This window comes from Radiomyces spectabilis, assembly GCF_025331425.1.
Source record: "Radiomyces spectabilis strain NRRL 2753 chromosome Unknown BYT42scaffold_15, whole genome shotgun sequence".
Classification (NCBI taxonomy): domain Eukaryota; kingdom Fungi; phylum Mucoromycota; class Mucoromycetes; order Mucorales; family Radiomycetaceae; genus Radiomyces; species Radiomyces spectabilis.
This window is the reverse complement of record NW_026251940.1, coordinates 571,453-590,001: the sequence shown is the minus strand read 5'-3', so window position 1 is coordinate 590,001 and position 18,549 is coordinate 571,453. Positions and strand designations below refer to the sequence as shown.

At 43.6% G+C, this 18,549-nt stretch overlaps 6 protein-coding genes across 6 annotated transcripts; 3 read left to right on the top strand and 3 right to left on the bottom strand.

Annotated features, from left to right (window-relative positions):
• Positions 1–134: 134 nt before the first annotated feature.
• BYT42DRAFT_618084 (cytochrome b5-like heme/steroid binding domain-containing protein) lies at positions 135–610 on the top strand (the record flags this gene model as incomplete). Its single annotated transcript, XM_051572244.1, has 3 exons — positions 135–142; positions 219–396; positions 464–610. 3 exons carry the CDS (start codon positions 135–137, stop codon positions 608–610), a joined length of 333 nt encoding a protein of 110 aa, XP_051419182.1.
• Positions 611–1,183: 573 nt separating this feature from the next.
• On the top strand, positions 1,184–2,072 carry BYT42DRAFT_504413 (etoposide-induced protein 2.4-domain-containing protein; the record flags this gene model as incomplete). The annotated part of the gene is made up of 4 exons (XM_051564970.1): positions 1,184–1,449; positions 1,522–1,604; positions 1,668–1,744; positions 1,839–2,072. 4 exons carry the CDS (start codon positions 1,184–1,186, stop codon positions 2,070–2,072), a joined length of 660 nt encoding a protein of 219 aa, XP_051419181.1.
• An 84-nt stretch (positions 2,073–2,156) lies between these two features.
• BYT42DRAFT_587021 (P-loop containing nucleoside triphosphate hydrolase protein) lies at positions 2,157–5,440 on the bottom strand. Its single transcript, XM_051570133.1, has 12 exons — positions 5,094–5,440; positions 4,535–5,027; positions 4,290–4,441; positions 4,059–4,226; positions 3,883–3,993; positions 3,693–3,820; positions 3,577–3,635; positions 3,401–3,505; positions 3,045–3,336; positions 2,643–2,979; positions 2,333–2,582; positions 2,157–2,252 (listed from the first exon to the last, which is right to left on the bottom strand). Exons 1-12 carry the CDS (start codon positions 5,415–5,417, stop codon positions 2,161–2,163), a joined length of 2,511 nt encoding a protein of 836 aa, XP_051419180.1. The 5' UTR covers positions 5,418–5,440; the 3' UTR covers positions 2,157–2,160.
• A 2,874-nt stretch (positions 5,441–8,314) lies between these two features.
• On the top strand, positions 8,315–11,660 carry BYT42DRAFT_587018 (glycosyl transferase). Its single transcript, XM_051570132.1, has one exon. It carries the CDS (start codon positions 8,815–8,817, stop codon positions 11,464–11,466), a length of 2,652 nt encoding a protein of 883 aa, XP_051419179.1. The 5' UTR covers positions 8,315–8,814; the 3' UTR covers positions 11,467–11,660.
• Positions 11,661–11,760: 100 nt separating this feature from the next.
• Positions 11,761–13,232, bottom strand: BYT42DRAFT_549674 (ATP-dependent RNA helicase uap56; the record flags this gene model as incomplete). Its single annotated transcript, XM_051566086.1, has 3 exons — positions 11,761–12,425; positions 12,502–12,912; positions 12,992–13,232. 3 exons carry the CDS (start codon positions 13,230–13,232, stop codon positions 11,761–11,763), a joined length of 1,317 nt encoding a protein of 438 aa, XP_051419178.1.
• Positions 13,233–14,124: 892 nt separating this feature from the next.
• Positions 14,125–16,915, bottom strand: BYT42DRAFT_648670 (trehalase-domain-containing protein). The gene is made up of 4 exons (XM_051572745.1): positions 16,772–16,915; positions 16,634–16,697; positions 14,874–16,575; positions 14,125–14,803 (listed from the first exon to the last, which is right to left on the bottom strand). Exons 1-4 carry the CDS (start codon positions 16,871–16,873, stop codon positions 14,386–14,388), a joined length of 2,286 nt encoding a protein of 761 aa, XP_051419177.1. The 5' UTR covers positions 16,874–16,915; the 3' UTR covers positions 14,125–14,385.
• Between the last annotated feature and the right edge of the window lie 1,634 nt (positions 16,916–18,549).

The following is an 18,549-nucleotide window of genomic DNA, read 5'->3' as shown; positions in this document are numbered from 1 at the left end:
TCTTGCTTGCTGCCTGGTTGTCGGATTCAATCTCAGCCTTATTCGCACCCACCAACCTGCTGCCACAAAACCGTCAGGTCCGAAATTTTTCCTTTTGTTTCCTTCCCAGTTACATTTTTTCCACAGCTTTAGCCATGTCCACGTAAGAGCTTCCCAAGCGCGGTTATTTTCTAAAGACATTTCAACCAATGCAGTTTACGAACTTGCTATACATTTAGTGCACCTCCCAAAGATACTCCCATCACCGTGTCCGAACTCAAAAAGCACGATGGTTCCGACGAATCTCTGCCCATTTATGTCGCCATTAAGGGCGATATCTTTGACGTGTCTGCCAACAAGGCCTCGTACGGCAAGGGTGCAGGATACAACTGCTTTGCCGGAAAGGATGCCTCTCGAGTAAGTATTACAAGACAATGAAGGAAAAAATATTGGTGGGAGGGATGATTAATGATGTCCTATTTAGGCACTTGGCATGTCGTCTCTCAAACCCGAAGACTGTGTAGCTGACTATAGCACTTTAACCGAGAAGGAATTGGAGACTCTTGATCAATGGCACGCTTTCTTCTCCAAGAGATATAACATCATTGGCAAGGTTGTGCCAGATAATTAAAAAAAAGTGTATTGAATGAGTCAAACATAAAAACTTTATTTTCTGGTTTTTTGCCAATTGCTGACTTTGTGTGATTTTTGGGGGGGAGAAGGGAAGGACCAACGTGAAAATTACGACAAAATTTCTCGGTTCACACTTGTCTTTTTTTCCTTTTCCTTATTTCGCCATGGCTACTACTGCCCAATCGTCCAGTTCGCAACACTGGTCGTACTATCTACAAGGACTGGATCAGGCCTTCAACTGGCCCAAGACTTTTATCCTCTTCTACTCGCAAGTACCAATGGTTTTTCGCCTTTGCTACGCATGTGGCAAACGATGCATTTGGCTAACACCGTGATTTCATTTTCGAGCAGGTCCTCGACCATTCAAAAGGCCATGTTTAAACTGTTTGTGATTAACGGTATTATATTTCTGGGCGGTCTTACTTTGCTCGAAACCTTTTACAACACGGCGTCGCACCGTTTGTTCGGGTGTTCTTATGCAGTAAGTTGACCACTTTGTTACATTTGTAATATGAGCCAATGGACATTGACCGTTTTTTGCTTTCGTTTTCAGGCATTGACGGGCTATCCCATGTATATTGCATTGCTCGGATTGAATAGTACGTTCTACGGTCAAATCGCCGAGAAAGCTTACCAAACGCAGACTAGTCGGTCGAACAACAGACAAGGTAGTTCGGGAATCGCCAATACCGTGCAAAGCATGGCTTCAACAGTCTATACCATCATCTTCTACATTAACTGTGGTGTCTTTGCAAGCTTGTTACGATCCATCCCTACCGTTGGCACTCTGTTATCGTTTTTAGCCAACTGTTTCATCATGTCGTATTATTGCTTCGAGTAAGTCGATCTCCGCCTGACATCAGGGTTTCTCGAAATTATTCATTCAGCGATCGTTTTGCTTTGCAAAAGGTACAAGTGGGTGTATTATGGATGGACCATGGAGCAGCGTCTCCTCTTTGTAGAACAAAATTGGGCCTACTTCTTGGGATTTGGTAAGAACATTGTAAAAAGTGAATCTTGCATGAGCGTTTTTTGGTGTTGATTAAGGATTGTAGGATTACCGGGCACTGTGTTAACATATTTCCTATCACCCCTTCGATCCGGTGCCGTGTTTTCTTTGATTTATCCAAGTGTAAGTTCTCCCCTTTACAGAAAAGTTAAAGAAAAGAATAACCGATATGCCCAATGGAATCGATACATGTGAAACTTATTGTTGCATTTTATAGTACGTTATTATGGCCATGATCGCTGTCCCAAAGTCCTCTTCGCCTTACAATCATTCTGTCGCGTCTGGTGCTGCCGCTCGTTTCGAATGGATGCTTCCTAATAAGCTGCCTCTATTTTATGTTGTACGAAAAATGAACGATCTTGTCATTCTTATTGTGCGATTGATAGGAGGTGTGCACGCTGACCCCATTGTATCCGAGAAAAAGAAAGCAAGCATGCGAAAACAAGAGTAAAATAATCGTGATCTATATTTTGTATGTAGAAAAACGAGGAAAAAAAAACGAGATGAAGATAAAAAAAAATGAATGCAGATTATTGATATTATTCTTGTTTTTTGGTTTTCTTTTGAGTTTTGACTTTCTTGATGTCTTCCACAGCCTTGCTCGTTTCATGACCAGGTAATAAGGATGTAGCTACAAAGAGTTGTAAATGCACACGTTATTATCCACATAGAGACATGTGAAAATCCTTTTTCTTGTGGTCCCACACTTACATTGGCTGTTTAATAATCTATCGACAATGTCAGAGATAACGCCGCCAGTGAGATAGCTCTTGGATACACCTCTTGGCAACATGGGTTGGGTTAACAGTTGCTTCAACTGTCCTCGCATTGCTTTAGCCTTGCTTCGGTTACGTTCCGATTCTTGCTGAGTCTGCTTGTGTTTGCCTTGCATCAGATCTTCATCAAAATCGATATCCATCTCGGCAGCCATGTTGCGCATCCAATTTTCCTCATGCGTTGACTAAATAGGGTGTAAGTTACATGCACGCACCTAACCGCAAGGATATCTTTTTCCACTTGCCTTGTTTTCCTGATGTTCCAAACGATCAATATCGGTGGCGAGATTCACTCGTTTGCGAATTTCGTTCAAGATATTGAGATCCACGGGAAAGTCAGGATAGGGATCACCCTTTCTGAGCGTATGGCACAGTCGGGTGTAAATCTTCATCTCGTCAGGTCCCACGAGAAGCAAGGAAATACCATCGCGGTTGGCTCTTGCTGTACGACCGCTGCGATGCACATAAATCTCACCAGAGCGAGGAAGCTGATAATGGATAACGTGTTCCACCGCGGGTATATCCAAACCACGGGCAGCGACATCTGAAGCTACCAACACTGCTTTGGGATTGTTCTTGAATCTGTATATCACAAGCAAACGTCAGCGAGGATTCAGGGGAAAAAAGTTCACCTTTTCCAATCTTACCGATCCAAATTCTTCAGACGCTGTTTCTGCTGCATTTGCGCATGCAATCCCAGCACTTCAACGTTCAGCAATCTGAATACAGGCACCAAACGACGAATGGCATCGATACTGTTCACAAAGATAATGGTGCGTCCCGGATATCGAGTGACGAAATAGTAGACATACAGATCCTTATCATTTTTCAAACAGTCAATTTTCGCTTCAGCAAGACGAGAAGCAACCACTTGCTCGGTGGTCATATCCACTACGCTCGGTTCCTTGTCTGCAAATTCCAGACGATCCAACAAATCCTCTACATTTGAAATAAATCCACATGAGCATACGCAAAAACAGAATGATAACGTATAGAAGCTTACCAAGGGTGCCCTTTGCCTTCTTTGCCGGCTTTTTGCGTTTAACGTTGAAACGAAGATTTTCACTCAATGTGGCCGTGAAGACGAAGGTTTGAAACGCTGAAGAATCTATTTTCAACGACATCTATGAGTTGTATTGTTCCACCCCACAAAAAAAAAGAAGCAGATGAGACACGAACCTCTTTTGATATGTTTGATTTTGCCCTCCTCAGATTCTTCAGGCCATTCTGTGGTATCCCTATAACACATTAGTTTAGTCGACCATGCCGTTGTTAGGTTTTCTAATAACACATACTGTCGCTTCTTTGAAAGAATTTCCAAAAGGTTCGTCAACTCCTCGAAATGACCCTTTTCCAGCATTCTGTCTGCTTCATCCAGAACGAGGAACTTGATATGATGGAGCATTTGCATATATTTCTCATTCTGTGATCCAGTTAACACCATATGTCACGATGATAATCCCACATTTATCAGCAAACACTTACTCCCGAGAATAACTCCCAAAGACGACCAGGTGTAGCCACAATAATGTTGGGATGGTGATTCAGCAGACGTTGTTGTTTCTGACTGGACATACCACCGACAATTGCAGCAATCTTTTGAGAGTAACGTGCGATATTAATAAAATTGTTATATGTATCAAAAGGACGATCGAATTTACCTTGATGGACGTGAAAACCGCCATATTCTCGATATGATCTTTAACCTGCATTGCCAGTTCTCTTGTCGGCGTCAAAATCAAACCAGCAAGTTCATTTGTTGCACTTTCACCATGCTCGACAAGGTATTGAACAATAGGGATGCCAAAAGCCAAAGTTTTACCGGAACCCTGGATTCACACGGAAAGTCAGTAATCATTATGGCGACATTTGCTCCTGCTATATGTCCTTACAGTTTCCGCCGCGCCGATAATATCACGTCCAGTTAAAGCCAAAGGCAAGGCCTTTTCCTGAATAGGAGTAGGTTTGGCAAATTGATGCAGTTTAAGCGCTTGCATGATAGGTTCAGCCATTTTCAAAGATTCCCAAGCAGATACATCAAAGCCTGAAAGTGAATCGTCAAGGAAACGTTGAGTGATATGCTCTATTCCGCTTCTTTTCCTCTATTTTTTATTATTTCGAGCTTTTTTTGCCTTACTTTGATCGACATCATCAAGCGTTGGACGCTTTTTCTGTTTCTTGTTTGCAGGTGTGTTATCTTTGGGTGTCTCGGTGGGTTCTTCTTCATTATCGCTGCCTGCATCCTCTCCCAATTGGGCTTCCAACTTTTTCACTTGTTCTCTGAGTTTTTCGAGTCTTTGCTTCTTTTTCAGCAGTTGCTTATCCTCCTTTTTCGGCTGATCTGATTTGGCAGCAGCTTTTTCGCTTTCCTTTGAGGATCCGGTCGTCTTTCCCTCCTTTATTTCCTTATCCTCTTCCACAGTAGCTTCGTTTTCTTCCATTTCCGTATCGTTTGCTCCTGTTTCTTCGTTTTCTGCTTCGGCTCCGGCTTCCGCTTCGGTCGCTGCTTGCTTAGCGGCTAATTCCTCGTTGAACGTATCCAGATCATAATACTGGGCCATTTCCTCTTCACTTAAAGGTTTATCGACGACAGCTTTCTTGCCAGCTTTTCTGTTTGGGTTCTTTACTCGCTATGATTGCCAGCCTCTGTTACTGATTCGTGACACTGAAAGACGACCGATCATAACAAGACTTACCTTGAACTTGGCCACTTTGCCAGTGGTATCATCACCCTCGTATTCGATCTCAACATCGTCAATCTCTTCCAGACACAGGAATCCTCCCTCTTCGCCAAAAATGTTATTGGAAGAGACAGCGACTTCGGACCAGTCCCAGGAATCAATGTCACCGAGATTTTCATATTCTACGTCTGTCTTGCGTTTTTTGTTGGCTTGTTTCGGTCCAGCAGCCGCTTTTCCCTTTGTTTTGGTATCCTGATCTGCCAATCGACGTTTGCCGTTGACGTTTTTGCCGTTTTTGCGATTTGATTTCGCCATAGCCAATTTTGATCCTTTGACCATAGTGGAAAACTGCAACAGAGAAAAAAAAAAAATGCAAGATCCTTTTTTGGAAGAAAAAAGCAGTCCGTGACTTTGGCGCGTTTTTGATGAACCGCAGAATCGGGAAACAAAAAAAGATTCTTCAAGCGCTATGCGAGCAAAAAGGTCTTTTGAAAATTCTGTAGCATTAATTGCGTAATACTGGCAAAGAGCAACTATGTATTACATGAACACTCAATCGACTGAAATTACCAATTCGGTATAACCACAGAGCATTTAACTTATAGAAACTATTGTAAAGTTGAGCTTACGGATTCCGTTGTCATCATATTTCAGCAATATTATCAGGTGGATCGGCGGAAAAGAAACAATATGCTGTCTGGTACAATATTTAGTCAACAAATTTCTTAAGAAAATAAAATAATAAACTATATTAAGAGTGACAGAAAAATATTACTATATCAGAGACCATCGTTCGTAGCAAACGCAAACAAAGCAGTATCTCCGAAGCTAGTAATCTTCTCATGCATAGTGCGTTTTCCTTATACAGAGCGGCATGTGCTAGAAGAGGTAGAACCGTTCTTTCGGCCGAATTTACTTTCTGGCTCAAAGTAAGAAGGAGTCGAAAACCTCACTTGCACTGACACAGATTGACGAGCCAATAGTTGTAAAGACCATGCAATCGCGTCGAAGTTGAACCGCGCGCTGTTATTTTTCGATTCGAATGTGTTCGATTGTGTCCCGACAAAAATACGATCACTACGTACGCTGTAGCAAACAGTTGGAAGTCTGGCAATCTATTCTAAGATCTTCCCGGCTTAGCTTTCGATTAAATCAGCATCTCCCGCCTTCCAAGTTACGAAGCGCTCTTTTTAAACATTGTAATTCATCTTTAGCTTTTTAATCATTACGACGAGTCTGGATATTAAAGCATAATAGTTGATACCAGGCATTTACCGAAAGTAGAACCGAACCGAGGTCGGCCCTCAGGACATGCATAAAACGCATATTCCTGTTATGTAAGCTCAGACAATATTTTGATATGTTTGGTTTCAACGTCAAACGGTAATGTCCAAGCGTCATATACCATACTTCTTATCATACCGATTAAAACGGTAATGTGTCGGGCTCCACTATACCTACGAAGTGATTTGTCGCTCTACAAAGACATGAAGATTTCATTTAAAGTTTATTTGCAAAGAAGCCGGTATGGCAGTTATGTTTGTGCAATCGGTATTCACTCCTTGTTTGTGTACCTTTATCTTTCTCTGAATGAATGCGTTGTATCCTATTTAAGAATCCAAAAAAAAAAAAACTTTTGGCGAAATATTTGAAACACCACTTGTCCAAATCAATATGATTTCCGTATGCACTATGCGTCAAGTTTATTCACCGGTAAACAAAACACGGCAGTTGATTCTCAGAAGATCGGTTCGATCAGATCTGTATAAATATTCAGAAGATCTCCAGTGTAAAAAATATTGTCAGCCCCCACGATGTTGAACCGTATTCCCGCACTTGCCATCTTTTTGCTCCTTGCCGTCTTAAACTTGACTTTGGCTACTCAATGGTATGGATTCGGTCCCCACTGCCAGTTCGACAAGGATTCTTTATGCCTCGATGACTTGACGAAGCCTTACTGTTATGCCCAGAACGAGGATGATGCGGTAAAATGTCAGCATGCCTGCGGTCAATTCGAAGACCCCTGCGTAGATGGCTATCAAATCTGCTGCGATTAAGCGAGGGAAGTTCCGTCGGATTATCCATGAGAAATTGGTAGAGCGTGTTTTTTACATCATGGTTGATGCTCCAAGTTCTCAATAAAAAGTAATTGTTTGGTGTCAATATAACCCCCCAGTGGAGCTTCAATCCTTTGGTCCACAAGTTGGTCAATAATTTGAAATATTCTGCGTGGTTATAAATATTTGAAGCGTTGCCACTGCCGCAGTAGGCCGAGACAAACGCAAAGACATAAAGCCTAGAGTGATTAAAATATCTTTGATGGCGGATTCGGAGGTAATGGGCGATTCTAATCCTCATTATTTGGATATGCCAAGACTAGAGAAAACAAGCGATGATCCAGATGAATGAGCCGAGTGCAGGTTTTTGTTTCAAGATTTGATACCACAAAAACCAAAATTTCTGGATCCACAACCTCACCATTTTCAACAGCTAGCCGCTTTGCATAAAGGATATAGCTGTAACAAGCATCTCGTCTTGAAGAAAGCTGACAAACCATATAAACTTTTCATACATTGTGCCTCCTCTTCATTAATATCTGACGTCAGTGTGACTTTTTTCAATAGTGCAGCATATGAATAGCCCTTCCAGTCTCAGATTGACCACAATTCAAGATCTGGCAATCGTAATTCCCTAGTAAAATTCTCTATAATCTTTTTAAGTGTAATGAGTAGACTGGTAAAATTTTCTGGAACACGGAATACCGCATCATCTGCACATTGTATAGACCATGGTTTCGAAGTGCTATAAAAAAAAGCAGTGCAGCCGTTCTGTAAGCTCTCAAATAGGTTCATCGCATCGCATTTCAGCTGTTGTTCCAACATAAGTTTATAGATCTACCGATTCTGTAGGTCTGGCGCGCACTTCAATTGTTCTTTCAGTATTCAGATTATCATATGCAACGTTAGAATTGAAACAGGTTATTTTCATTGTTAGTTCTTGTCGTCTTGTGAAGAGGTAATAACTTATCGCTTTATCGCACAAGTAGGAGTGAAAGAGGTGTCTTGGGATTATACCTTGCGAGTATCTTCGAAAGTATCATTGAATCAGGGAGATAAAGTGTTTCGGAAAGGAATGGCGTAAGCTGGGTGACCACATGGTTATCGGCAGCCATCGTTGGTTCCGAACCGGACAAAATTGAACAGTGCGTAAAAAAAAGTACCACCACTGACCAATGCGTTCCTATTCCATCTACCAGATTCTTTTTTTCTTTTTTCTTCCCAAAGAATTATCATCGCGTGTTGCTGATCGGATGACTTGTGGGGTTCATGCTATGCATGAAAATGCCCATAAACAATATATATGTGTACAGTAAAGAAAAAAAAATAACAGACTCAATGAAACCTATTCAATGCATAAGACATGTTAACTCATGAAATCAAGGTGGATAATAGTTAATTCCAAAAAGATTGTTGATCGTCATGTTCAAATCAACAACGATTCAGAATCCAAAAGAAGGTCGCTTATCCGAAGCATCAGTGCTTGTTTTTTTTTCTCTTGCAGAACGATCAGCTGATGGAATCTGCGATCCTGGGAAAAGATACGGTAGCCTGTCCTAATCCGGACAATCCTCCAACACGATCATATATAATACGGCAAAGAAAATCCGCCGCCAAATATTCAACCTAATCATTCTATCCCCTCTATTTTATTTTTTCGAGGCTTTTCTTTCTTCTGAATGAGTACAACGCCCAAACGCCCCACTCCTATTCGCCGGCTTTCTATGCCCAAGTTGACACGTCGTCTCACGGACGTCGTCATCCATGATAACGATGAAGTGGAGCCTGTAACACCTACCAGCGTTCCGTCTCGTCCACCCAGTCCACAACAAATGGACGACGAGTATCTCGATCGATGGAAAGCCTGTGTGGAGAAGGAAGATTACGATCAAGACAGTATTCAAAAAGACATGGTTCGCCATACCATCAACACTCTCTGCCGTGGGGTTCACAACGTGGATAAACTGACAGCATATCAAGCAACCGCGTACTCCATTCGAGACCGTCTCATTGAGAAATGGAATGTCACACAAGACGCTCTGCAAAAGGCAACTCCCAAACGATGCTACTACATGTCGATGGAATTTCTTATTGGTCGCTCACTGGACAATGCTCTGATTTCGTTACACGCCGAGAAAGCTTATCGCGGAAGTGTGGCCGGTCTGGGGTTCCGTTTGGAGGATCTCCTCGAGCAAGAACATGATGCCGCCTTGGGCAACGGCGGTCTAGGTCGACTTGCCGCTTGCTACATTGACTCGAGCGCTACACTGGCTTACCCTACATGGGGTTACGGCTTGCGATATGAGTACGGTATTTTTAAGCAGACGATCAAGGACGGTTTCCAGACTGAAGAACCCGACCAGTGGTTGAAATTCGAGAACCCTTGGGAATTCCCGCGCACTGATATCTTTTACGAAGTGCAATTTTACGGTTACGTTGCCACCAAAGTGAACGATAAGGGCGTGTCTCGCTTATCGTGGGAGGGCGGCGAGCGTGTTCAAGCCATGGCCTATGACGTCCCCATTCCCGGATTCGGTACTCAAGGTTGCGGAAACATCCGATTATGGAAGAGCAAGCCCTTGCACCCGTTTGATTTCGCCGCCTTCAACGATGGCGATTATGACCGGTCGGTTCGCGAAAGAACCAATGCAGAAAATTTAACCGCCGTCCTGTATCCCAATGACAACCATCCTGTCGGCAAGGAATTACGTCTCAAGCAAGAATATCTGTTCGTGAGTGCCAGTTTGCAAGACATCATTCATCGCTTTAAACGGGCCAATTCGCCATGGAAGGAGTTCCCCAATCAAGTGGCTATCCAGTTGAACGATACTCATCCTACGCTGGGTATTCCGGAACTTCAACGACTCCTGGTCGATGTGGAAGGCCTGGATTGGGACGATGCCTGGGAGATTGTTGAAAAGACTTTTGCCTTCACTAACCATACGATCTTGCCGGAAGCCTTGGAGCGTTGGTCCGTCCCCATGTTGGAGAAGGTGCTGCCACGTCACATGCAAATCATCTACGATATAAATCTCTTCTTCTTGCAAAAGGTGGAGCAAAAGTATTACGGCGATCGCGAACTCCTCAAACGTATCTCGATCATCGAAGAAAGTTCTCCGCAGCAAGTCCGTATGGCCTTTTTAGCCGTGGTGGCTTCCCACACCGTCAATGGTGTTGCTGCTCTCCATTCGGATCTCATCAAGAAGGACTTGTTCCATGATTTCATCAAATACTTTGGTCCTGAGAAATTCATCAATATCACCAATGGTATCACGCCTCGTCGATGGCTGTATCAAGCCAACCCGCCGTTGCGTCAGCTGATCACCGAGACGCTCGGTAATGAAGAATGGGTCACCCACCTAGACCGTTTGCAAGAACTGAAGAAGCATGCCGACGATCCCGATTTCCAGCAAAAATGGATGGAGGTCAAGCGTAAGAACAAGGAACGTCTGGCTCGCTGGATCCGCAAGAATCTCAACATCCACGTATCCCCCGATGCGCTGTTCGACATCCAAGTCAAGCGTATCCACGAGTACAAGCGGCAATTCATGAATATTTTGGGCGTCATTTACCGTTACAGAGAACTGAGAGAAATGTCCAACAAGGACAAGGACCATCAAATTCCGCGCGTGGTGATTTTTGGTGGCAAGGCCGCTCCCGGTTATTATATTGCCAAATTGGTGATCAAACTTATCACCAGTGCCGCGGCGGTGATCAACAACGATCCCAGCATCAACGACTTGCTCAAAGTGGTGTTCATCCCCGATTACAACGTCTCTCTAGCTGAAATCATCGTGCCAGCTTCCGACATTTCGCAACACATCTCGACGGCAGGTACTGAAGCTTCCGGTACTTCGAATATGAAGTTTGTGCTCAACGGTGGTCTTATCCTCGGCACGGTCGACGGCGCCAACATCGAAATTCGGGATGAAATTGGCGAAGAGAACATTTTCTTGTTCGGTACTCTGGCGGACGAAGTGGCCGATATCCGACACAATCAAAAATACCACGGTTTATTCATGGATCCCAGTTTGCAAACCGTCATTGACGCCATCCAAGCCGGTGATTTTGGTGACCCTTCGATTTTCAACCCATTGATCAATACCTTGACCTACGGTGGTGACTATTATCTTATCTCTCAAGACTTTGAAGCCTACTTGACCCGACAAATCGACGTCGATGACGCTTTCAGTGACACAAGAACTTGGGCCCGCAAATCCATCATGTGCACTGCAGGCATGGGATTTTTCTCGTCGGATCGCGCCGTACGTGATTATGCCGAAAAGATTTGGAAAATTCAACCCTTTTCTCCCCAAGGAAACACCCAGTGATAAAAAAAAAAACTAATTCGTTGACTTGTGTGTGAGCACCACTTTTGTTACAGAATGGCCATTGCGAGCCAACCTTTTCTTTTTTCTACGTTTTATTTCATTTTTTTTTCTTTGTTCTCTAATAGTTTTGTTTATAAAAACCTTCCAAGTCCAATGCAGGGGAAACAAATTAAAAAAAGAAAAAAAAAGAAAACTGTTTGCTTGTTTATATCATGTGGAATGACCAATGATACTGTCTTTTATGTACGAGAGAAAAAGAGAGAGAAAAAAAAGATATTTTTTTCATAAAGGAATTTAAGAGGTCATGTAGGAGTTGATGTCAACTTCCTCGGGCAAAGAGCTAATGTTGATTTCGAAACGACTCTGGACATCGTTCAATACGGTGGTGTCTTTTTCGTCCGACACAAAAGTGATACCAAGACCCTTGGTACCGAAACGACCAGCACGACCGACTCTGTGCAAGTAGGTATCGGCGCTGTCGGGCATGTCGTAGTTGATGACAATGTTCACACGTTCAATATCGATACCGCGACCAAAGATGTCCGTGGCCACCATGATACGCTTTTCGAAATCCTTGAATGATTTGTAACGCTTGATACGCTCTTCCTGGCTGATTTGAGAGTGGATACAGATACTGGGGAAGTTACAGTCGGACAAGATACGGTTCAATTCGTTGGCACGAGGCACTGATCGCACGAAAATACACACTTGGTTGAATTCCAATGTATCCAATAACTCGTTGAGTTTGCGGTTCTTTTCACGTTCATCCAACTTGATATAGAACTGGGAAAGACCGTGAAGTGTTAACTTGGCTTCGTCATCAACATAGATCTCCAAAGGATTCTGCATGAACTTTTTGCACACCGGTCGCATTTCCTTGGCCAAGGTGGCAGAGAACATCATGACTTGCTTGCGCTGAGGAGTGGAACGGAAAATGTCTTGTACATCTCTGCGCATATCTATCATAGCAATGAAGCGAAAAAAAAAGATCAGTCAATATGTTATCACCATTTTTCAAAAAAAAAAAAAACTTACCAAGCTGTTCAAGCATTTTATCACATTCATCAAGAACAAAGTGCTTGACGTTGTTGAGCTTCAGATACTTTTCACGCACAAGAGCGAGGACTCGACCAGGGGTACCGACAAGGATGTGAGGGCACTTGTTCTTATCCTTGAGGATTTCAATATCTTTGGTCATGGGCACACCACCGTAGAACACTTCAGTGCGAATATCAGGCAAGTACTTGCTGAAACGGGCATATTCGTTCTTGATCTGGAAAGCCAATTCACGGGTATGGCAGAGAACCACCACAGAGACTTCACCGTTGACGGGTTCGATTTGCTGCAAAGTAGCCAATACAAACACAGCCGTTTTACCCATACCGGATTTGGCCTGGCAGATGACGTCCATTCCCAAAATGGATTGAGGGATACATTCTTGCTGGACTGAGTAACACAAGAAAAGGCACGGAGTAAGTTCAGCTGCGTCGTCATCTGGCAAGACGCGTCAATCCCAGGGACTCACCTTCAGAAGGATGTTCGAAACCGCAATCCACGATACTTCTCAGGAGTTCAGGCTTCAACAAGAAATCACGGAAACCAGTGGAATGGATACCAACGTAGGAACCCTTCTTGTCCTTTTTATCTTCATCTTCGGGAAGAGCACCGTTGGCGTCATCTTTTCTGATGGAAACGGGGGCTTGGATGGTTTGTTCGTCTTCCTCCTCGTAGTCAATGAGATCATCGGCGTGGTCAGCGGCAGACATGTTTGATTACTGCGAATAAAGGACGGACGTCAACGAGGAAAAATTTAGTAAACTTTTGTCATGTGGGTAACGGAATCATCTCTCTTTTTTTTTTCTCTTCGCATGAAAATGGTGGAAAATACAAGTAGTATTTCCTTTCATTCTCCTTTTTCATCGTGCTCGTTTTTTCTCTCTCTCAAGCCTGGCGTCCTTTGCATAAAAAAATGTCGACTGAAAATACTGGCAAAATTGGCGTTAGGAGGTCGATGACGGATACGTCGGCAAGCGTTCATCGTCGTATTAGCTTCAATACCAGCTGTGACGGAATACCTTGCCATCACAACTGGCTGGGGCCGGATAATAAAAGAAAAAAAGCAAAAGCAAAGATGATGAAAAGGGAGGGTAGGCCAAGAAAGAGACAGATAATCAAAACAGAAAGTGGAGAGAATTCAAGGGCCAAGAAAAAGAAAGAAGGCCACGGAAAAAACAAAAGGGAAGACGTTCGTGACAAGAACATTCCTTTCGCGCCATACACTGCGGGATAGAAGAGCCGGTTTCCACACTTTTTGTGAATCATTGGACAAAATGGTTCAGGAAATGTGACGATAATGCAGTACGATCAATGGCAATTGAGCAGATGTATATAATTATCAAGTAAGATGGGACAGATGAAGCGCAAAAGGCCGCCACGAATGGTTCAGGATTTGCGTAATGCTGATGTGCCACGGCGAATGGGCGAATGCGGACATGATGGGCAAGGAGAAAAAGGAGCGAGCACGAAGGAGTACGAAGACGCCAAGAGTTTTCCAGGGTCCGCAAGCGACGACATACCTTTGGCGATATACAGATAAAAAGTGGTCGTGTTATGTACAGAGAAAAGAAAAAATGGATGGATGGACGGATTTCAAGCGGATGAAGGAGTGAAGATTAGGGATTGTTTTGATTTTCTCAACAGAAACTGTCGGAGAAAAAAAGTTTTTCATCGATGACATCATGTGTAGGAGATTGAAAATCTTGGCTCCTTGTGCATAGGAATCAATCGCGCCACCATGCGCCATCATGCCTTTCAACCAAGCAGCATGCATGACACTTTCTTTTTTTTTTTTGTACAGTCTGCAGTTGAATAAATAAAATAAAAAAAATATCAACCATTTTCCAAAAGGAAATGTCATTCTTATTGCACCACCTGTGGTGACAAGAAGCCAGGGGAGGATGATTCTGCTACGATGTGGGTCACAGCGGCTTCGGGTAAGCGATCTTTGAGCATAGCGTTGACTGCCAAGGTAGAAGCATTGCGACGCAAGAGCGCTTCTTTCTGATCGCTTGGTGAACGCTGTCGGTTTTCACGCTCCAATGCTTTGCGGAATAGGAGGTCGGGATCGGTTAATGCAGCAAGTGCGCGACGCATCTGCGTGTTGAGGTAGCTTAAACCTATTTGGTAAGACGCATTCATCCATCCAAATCCTTCGCGTGGCACGCACTTGAAATCCGTGCCAACGTTTCCGTACTCCACTTTCACTTTGTGTGAAAGGCTCACAACGTCAAATTTTTCTGGCACTACCCCGTTAAAATCCACAAAACTCTTTGTAATTCTAAGACACAAAATACCAATCAGAAAAGTTATCCTACATGAGCAAACGTTTCTGCCAATTCCGCACTTACGTGTACAGCCATCGGTAGGCCAAGCGGCGAGAAAGGTGTGGCAACTCGTATTGTTCTAATCCAACCCAAGCGAGGATTTGATGGGGAGCCCAACCAAACGGAAAGTCCCATTGCCGACTGGGTCGCTCCACCGATGTCGCGCCGCGGGATTTTTCCGTGCCAGACACCAGACCTCCCTTCACTTCGAGTTTGAATAGGGACCGTTCAATCATCTTTTGAGCTTGTTCAGGATTGGCACAGCCTGCCCAAAGAGCCCAAAATGCAGTAGCGCTTTCATACGTTTGCTGTTGCTCTCGAACCGTGTCATAATCAAAGTACAAGCTCTCTTCTTCATTCCATAAATACTTGTTGATGAAATCGCGTCGATGCTTCGCCCTGTCGAGCCATACGTCGGTGGATTGCTTATTTCCAGCAAAATCCGTCAGATCGTCGTCGAGATGATCCCGTATGGTGTCGCCAATATCCATCTCATATTTGTATAGCAGCGCATTCAAATCAATGGTAGCTAGATTGGCGCAAACGTTGTCGAATCGATAAGTGGTGTCATGACCGGATTCGCGCACGGCGCGATCATGCATGAAATATTCGTCCAGCTCCGGTTCGCAAACTTGCTGAGCATTGTAACAGCGAATAAATTCTGGAATGGAAATGCGATACTTTCTGGCAAATCGACTCACGACGTGATCGAAATGAGTGGGTTCGGTTTCCGGAGGAATGCCTTGACCGGCGGGTCTGTACCGAGATAGCCCCGTCTTTTTATCCAAACGCGGTTCAGCCATCCACACCGTCTCATATTCCTGGATGGCAGCTTGGAAAATGGAACGCAGCCATTCCTTGTTGGCCTCCTTTTCATTGGGATCCAAACGCTCGTAGACGCGAAGTGCCATGTCGGTCAAAAACGGAGGTTCCGAACGCAGCAGGTAGTATGACCGATTCGCGTTCAATATTTTGCCATAATGGGTGATTTCATAGGCAAAATGGTTCACCATACTCTTGGCGATGTCCACATGGTTATCGATCAATAACCCGAGAGCTTCAAAGTAGGAATCCCATCCATACATTTCATTAAAGCGGCCACCGGGCACGATAAAAGGCTCACCTTGAAAGGTGGTGGTACCATCTGGTTTTTCGATTTTGCGCATTTTCAATGATAAAATTCCTGGTTTGGTATTGATATCCTTGACATATTCTGGTGTGAGGTCCTTTGGCAGACGTTCAACATCGATATTCAGATCTGGCCTGTTCTGCAGCGCCTTTTGGTAATAGCTGAAAATCTCGTCTTCGCTGTATGGAACATATACCCGTGGACGGCCATTGATGGCTTCGCTCTTTGGATCCGCGCACAGAACGCTTATGCTGTCGGCATCAATTCGACGTGTGAGACTATTCCAGTATAGATCCCTGATGATCCTTGACAGACGTTCGACGGGATTTTCGTCGAGACGCGCTTCGTCCAGGACAATATATTTTCGGCCAAATTCTTGCGCAAGCGTCAATTCTTGAAGTAGGTTGGACAGCATGTACGTTCCCCGCACTTCAAATTTCTTGTATCCGCCTGAATCGGCGGTGCCCAGAGTAAATACTTTTGGTCCCTCGTCATTGACCGTGATCTGAAAGTCGTTATCTGTATCCTCTTGCGCCAAGATCTCTCGCTGCGCCTCCTCGACATTCAACAAGAACTGGCGCGGTTTTCCTTTCTCCTCTAGTGACATCATAAGTACATACGATCGCAATCGCAACAAAATATCCAAGCATCTTACCGTAGGAATACCTTCGATGAGTCGCTGCTACCTGAGCTTGTGATGGAACTGTAGGTTTACTTCTCTAATCAAACCATATCGTATTTGAGATCGTCAAGTATCAATCCGCTGTCTATTCCAATTATTCTCACTGCTTACAGCTTGCTCTCTTGTGCGTGCATGGGGAACATCAGTGCCTAAATAGTAATTGGACGGTACAGCGTGCACGTCGTAGCTTGCATCTTCGGAAAATCTCAACATGGTTGGTGCAGGCGAGTGGACGGCAAAAATTTATTCAAAAACGTTCTTAAAAGTAAAATAAAAATAGATTTCCTAGATTGGTTTGCATAATATCGGTGCTTATTACAGTAAATATTTGGACAATGGCAGAAGGTGCTGTTTCAGACAGTGGTCAATGGCAGTGATCGACCATGTTTCAAGTTGTCACAAACCCTTCCACTTATTGGTCCCACATGATTGGTCACTCAAATAAAGGTGCACTATGTGGTTGTTATAGTTTGATACAAAGGTAGCAAATATTAGCTTTTTTGCATAGAAGCCCGATTATTCAGCCTGCTCACTGCCATGAGGCTGTGAGATCAGTCTCTATTTCATTTTAGAAGCGGAATCATGGAAGTTTTCACTGGCAAGACTTCGGCAAGTTCACATGAGAATGGTTGGGGATTCAATGCATAGAAGCATAAGTTTAACCTCAGCCAGCTTCACATGTTCTTGTCGCTTTTACGTTGCACAGTTATTTTAATGTTCTCCAATCATGAAATGCAATGTACATGCTGTTAACCTTGTATGACAAAAAAGATAATGCCGATCAAACAAAAATCTCAACCATCGCAAGTTCGGATTTCGGTAGGCGCTGAAGGGATTGACCAAAAGCATTCCACCAAACGGTAACGAGTGTATTGATTGTTATGCTTTTGCTAAGCTTCAATGAGTATGTCCGAGGCTCTGAAAGCAAATATTGTATCTCTTGATCAAGAGTAATTTGATTTTGTGTCACAAAGTATTTTCAGATCGCAGCACCATCTTGGCAGAGATTGCGACTGTGCATGTTTTCAATGAGAAAGCTGGTAATGTTATGTAGCCGTTCGATTGTACGTAAACCCTAATAAACATCATTGAGAGACGGCCTGATGGAAAATCTCGTCGTTTTGATATTGAAAGAGTCAGGTTTATGCATCCCTGGTTACAGTCATACATTTTTTAATGTCGGTTGACCGGGAAAATATGATTGATTTGGAAAAGGAAAGCTAAACTTACAGAGTAGGCAATCTTCTCAGGTATCCATCCTCACGTGTTGCGACTATTTGATCCCAAACATTTCCATTCAACAGAAGCGCATAATGTATTTAGTGGGGTAGACTAGACTAGACTTGTTATATCGTGCCTTCATGTGTTGTTTTCACACTATGATGGCGTTGGAGTATCGTCACAACTCGAGACATCGATTGCTTCATTATTGGAAGATCAGTAGGCATGAGGGATACATGGACGTTAATAAAGATCCAAAGGGTACAGCCTTTTGTAAATTTTGTGTGGGGTGAAACACAGAACCATTTCATATGGATTTGTGGCTTATCATCGAGATTTCGGCAAGCATGGCTTATTGGCTCCCACACTGCACAATCAACTGATAATTCATCCCATGTGGGAATTTCGCGAGAAATAGACAACGTGTGTCCGATAATCTAAAATGAGAGCTAACTTTTTTTTTTTTTTGACAGATGGGGCAAGGCCAATGCATGGATAATTATTTTTCTCCTGTTAATTTTTTGTATTTTTTGGCCAGCATGTGTAAAAATCTGCTGACGGATGAAACAAAAAAAAATTAGGACGCACGGTGACAGGAGAAAGGGTCTTGTTGCCAATGGCAACACGACGACCGTGCGAGACCTGGGGAAAGGTGCAAGCGGAGGAGT

Bases quoted from the DNA above. Each gene is read 5' to 3' on its own strand.
- BYT42DRAFT_587021 (XM_051570133.1), bottom strand. From the start codon at position 5,417: ATGGTCAAAGGATCAAAATTGGCTATGGCGAAATCAAATCGCAAAAAC. The intron at 4,442-4,534 runs GTAAGGCAAAAA...ATTCACTTTCAG, and splicing joins GCTTGATGATGTCGATCAAA to GCTTTGATGTATCTGCTTGG. The intron at 2,253-2,332 runs GTAAGTGTGGGA...AACTCTTTGTAG, and splicing joins TAGATTATTAAACAGCCAAT to CTACATCCTTATTACCTGGT.
- BYT42DRAFT_648670 (XM_051572745.1), bottom strand. From the start codon at position 16,873: ATGTTGAGATTTTCCGAAGATGCAAGCTACGACGTGCACGCTGTACCG. The intron at 16,698-16,771 runs GTAAGCAGTGAG...TGGTTTGATTAG, and splicing joins CACGCACAAGAGAGCAAGCT to AGAAGTAAACCTACAGTTCC. The intron at 16,576-16,633 runs GTAAGATGCTTG...TGATGTCACTAG, and splicing joins TCATCGAAGGTATTCCTACG to AGGAGAAAGGAAAACCGCGC.
- BYT42DRAFT_587018 (XM_051570132.1), top strand. From the start codon at position 8,815: ATGAGTACAACGCCCAAACGCCCCACTCCTATTCGCCGGCTTTCTATG.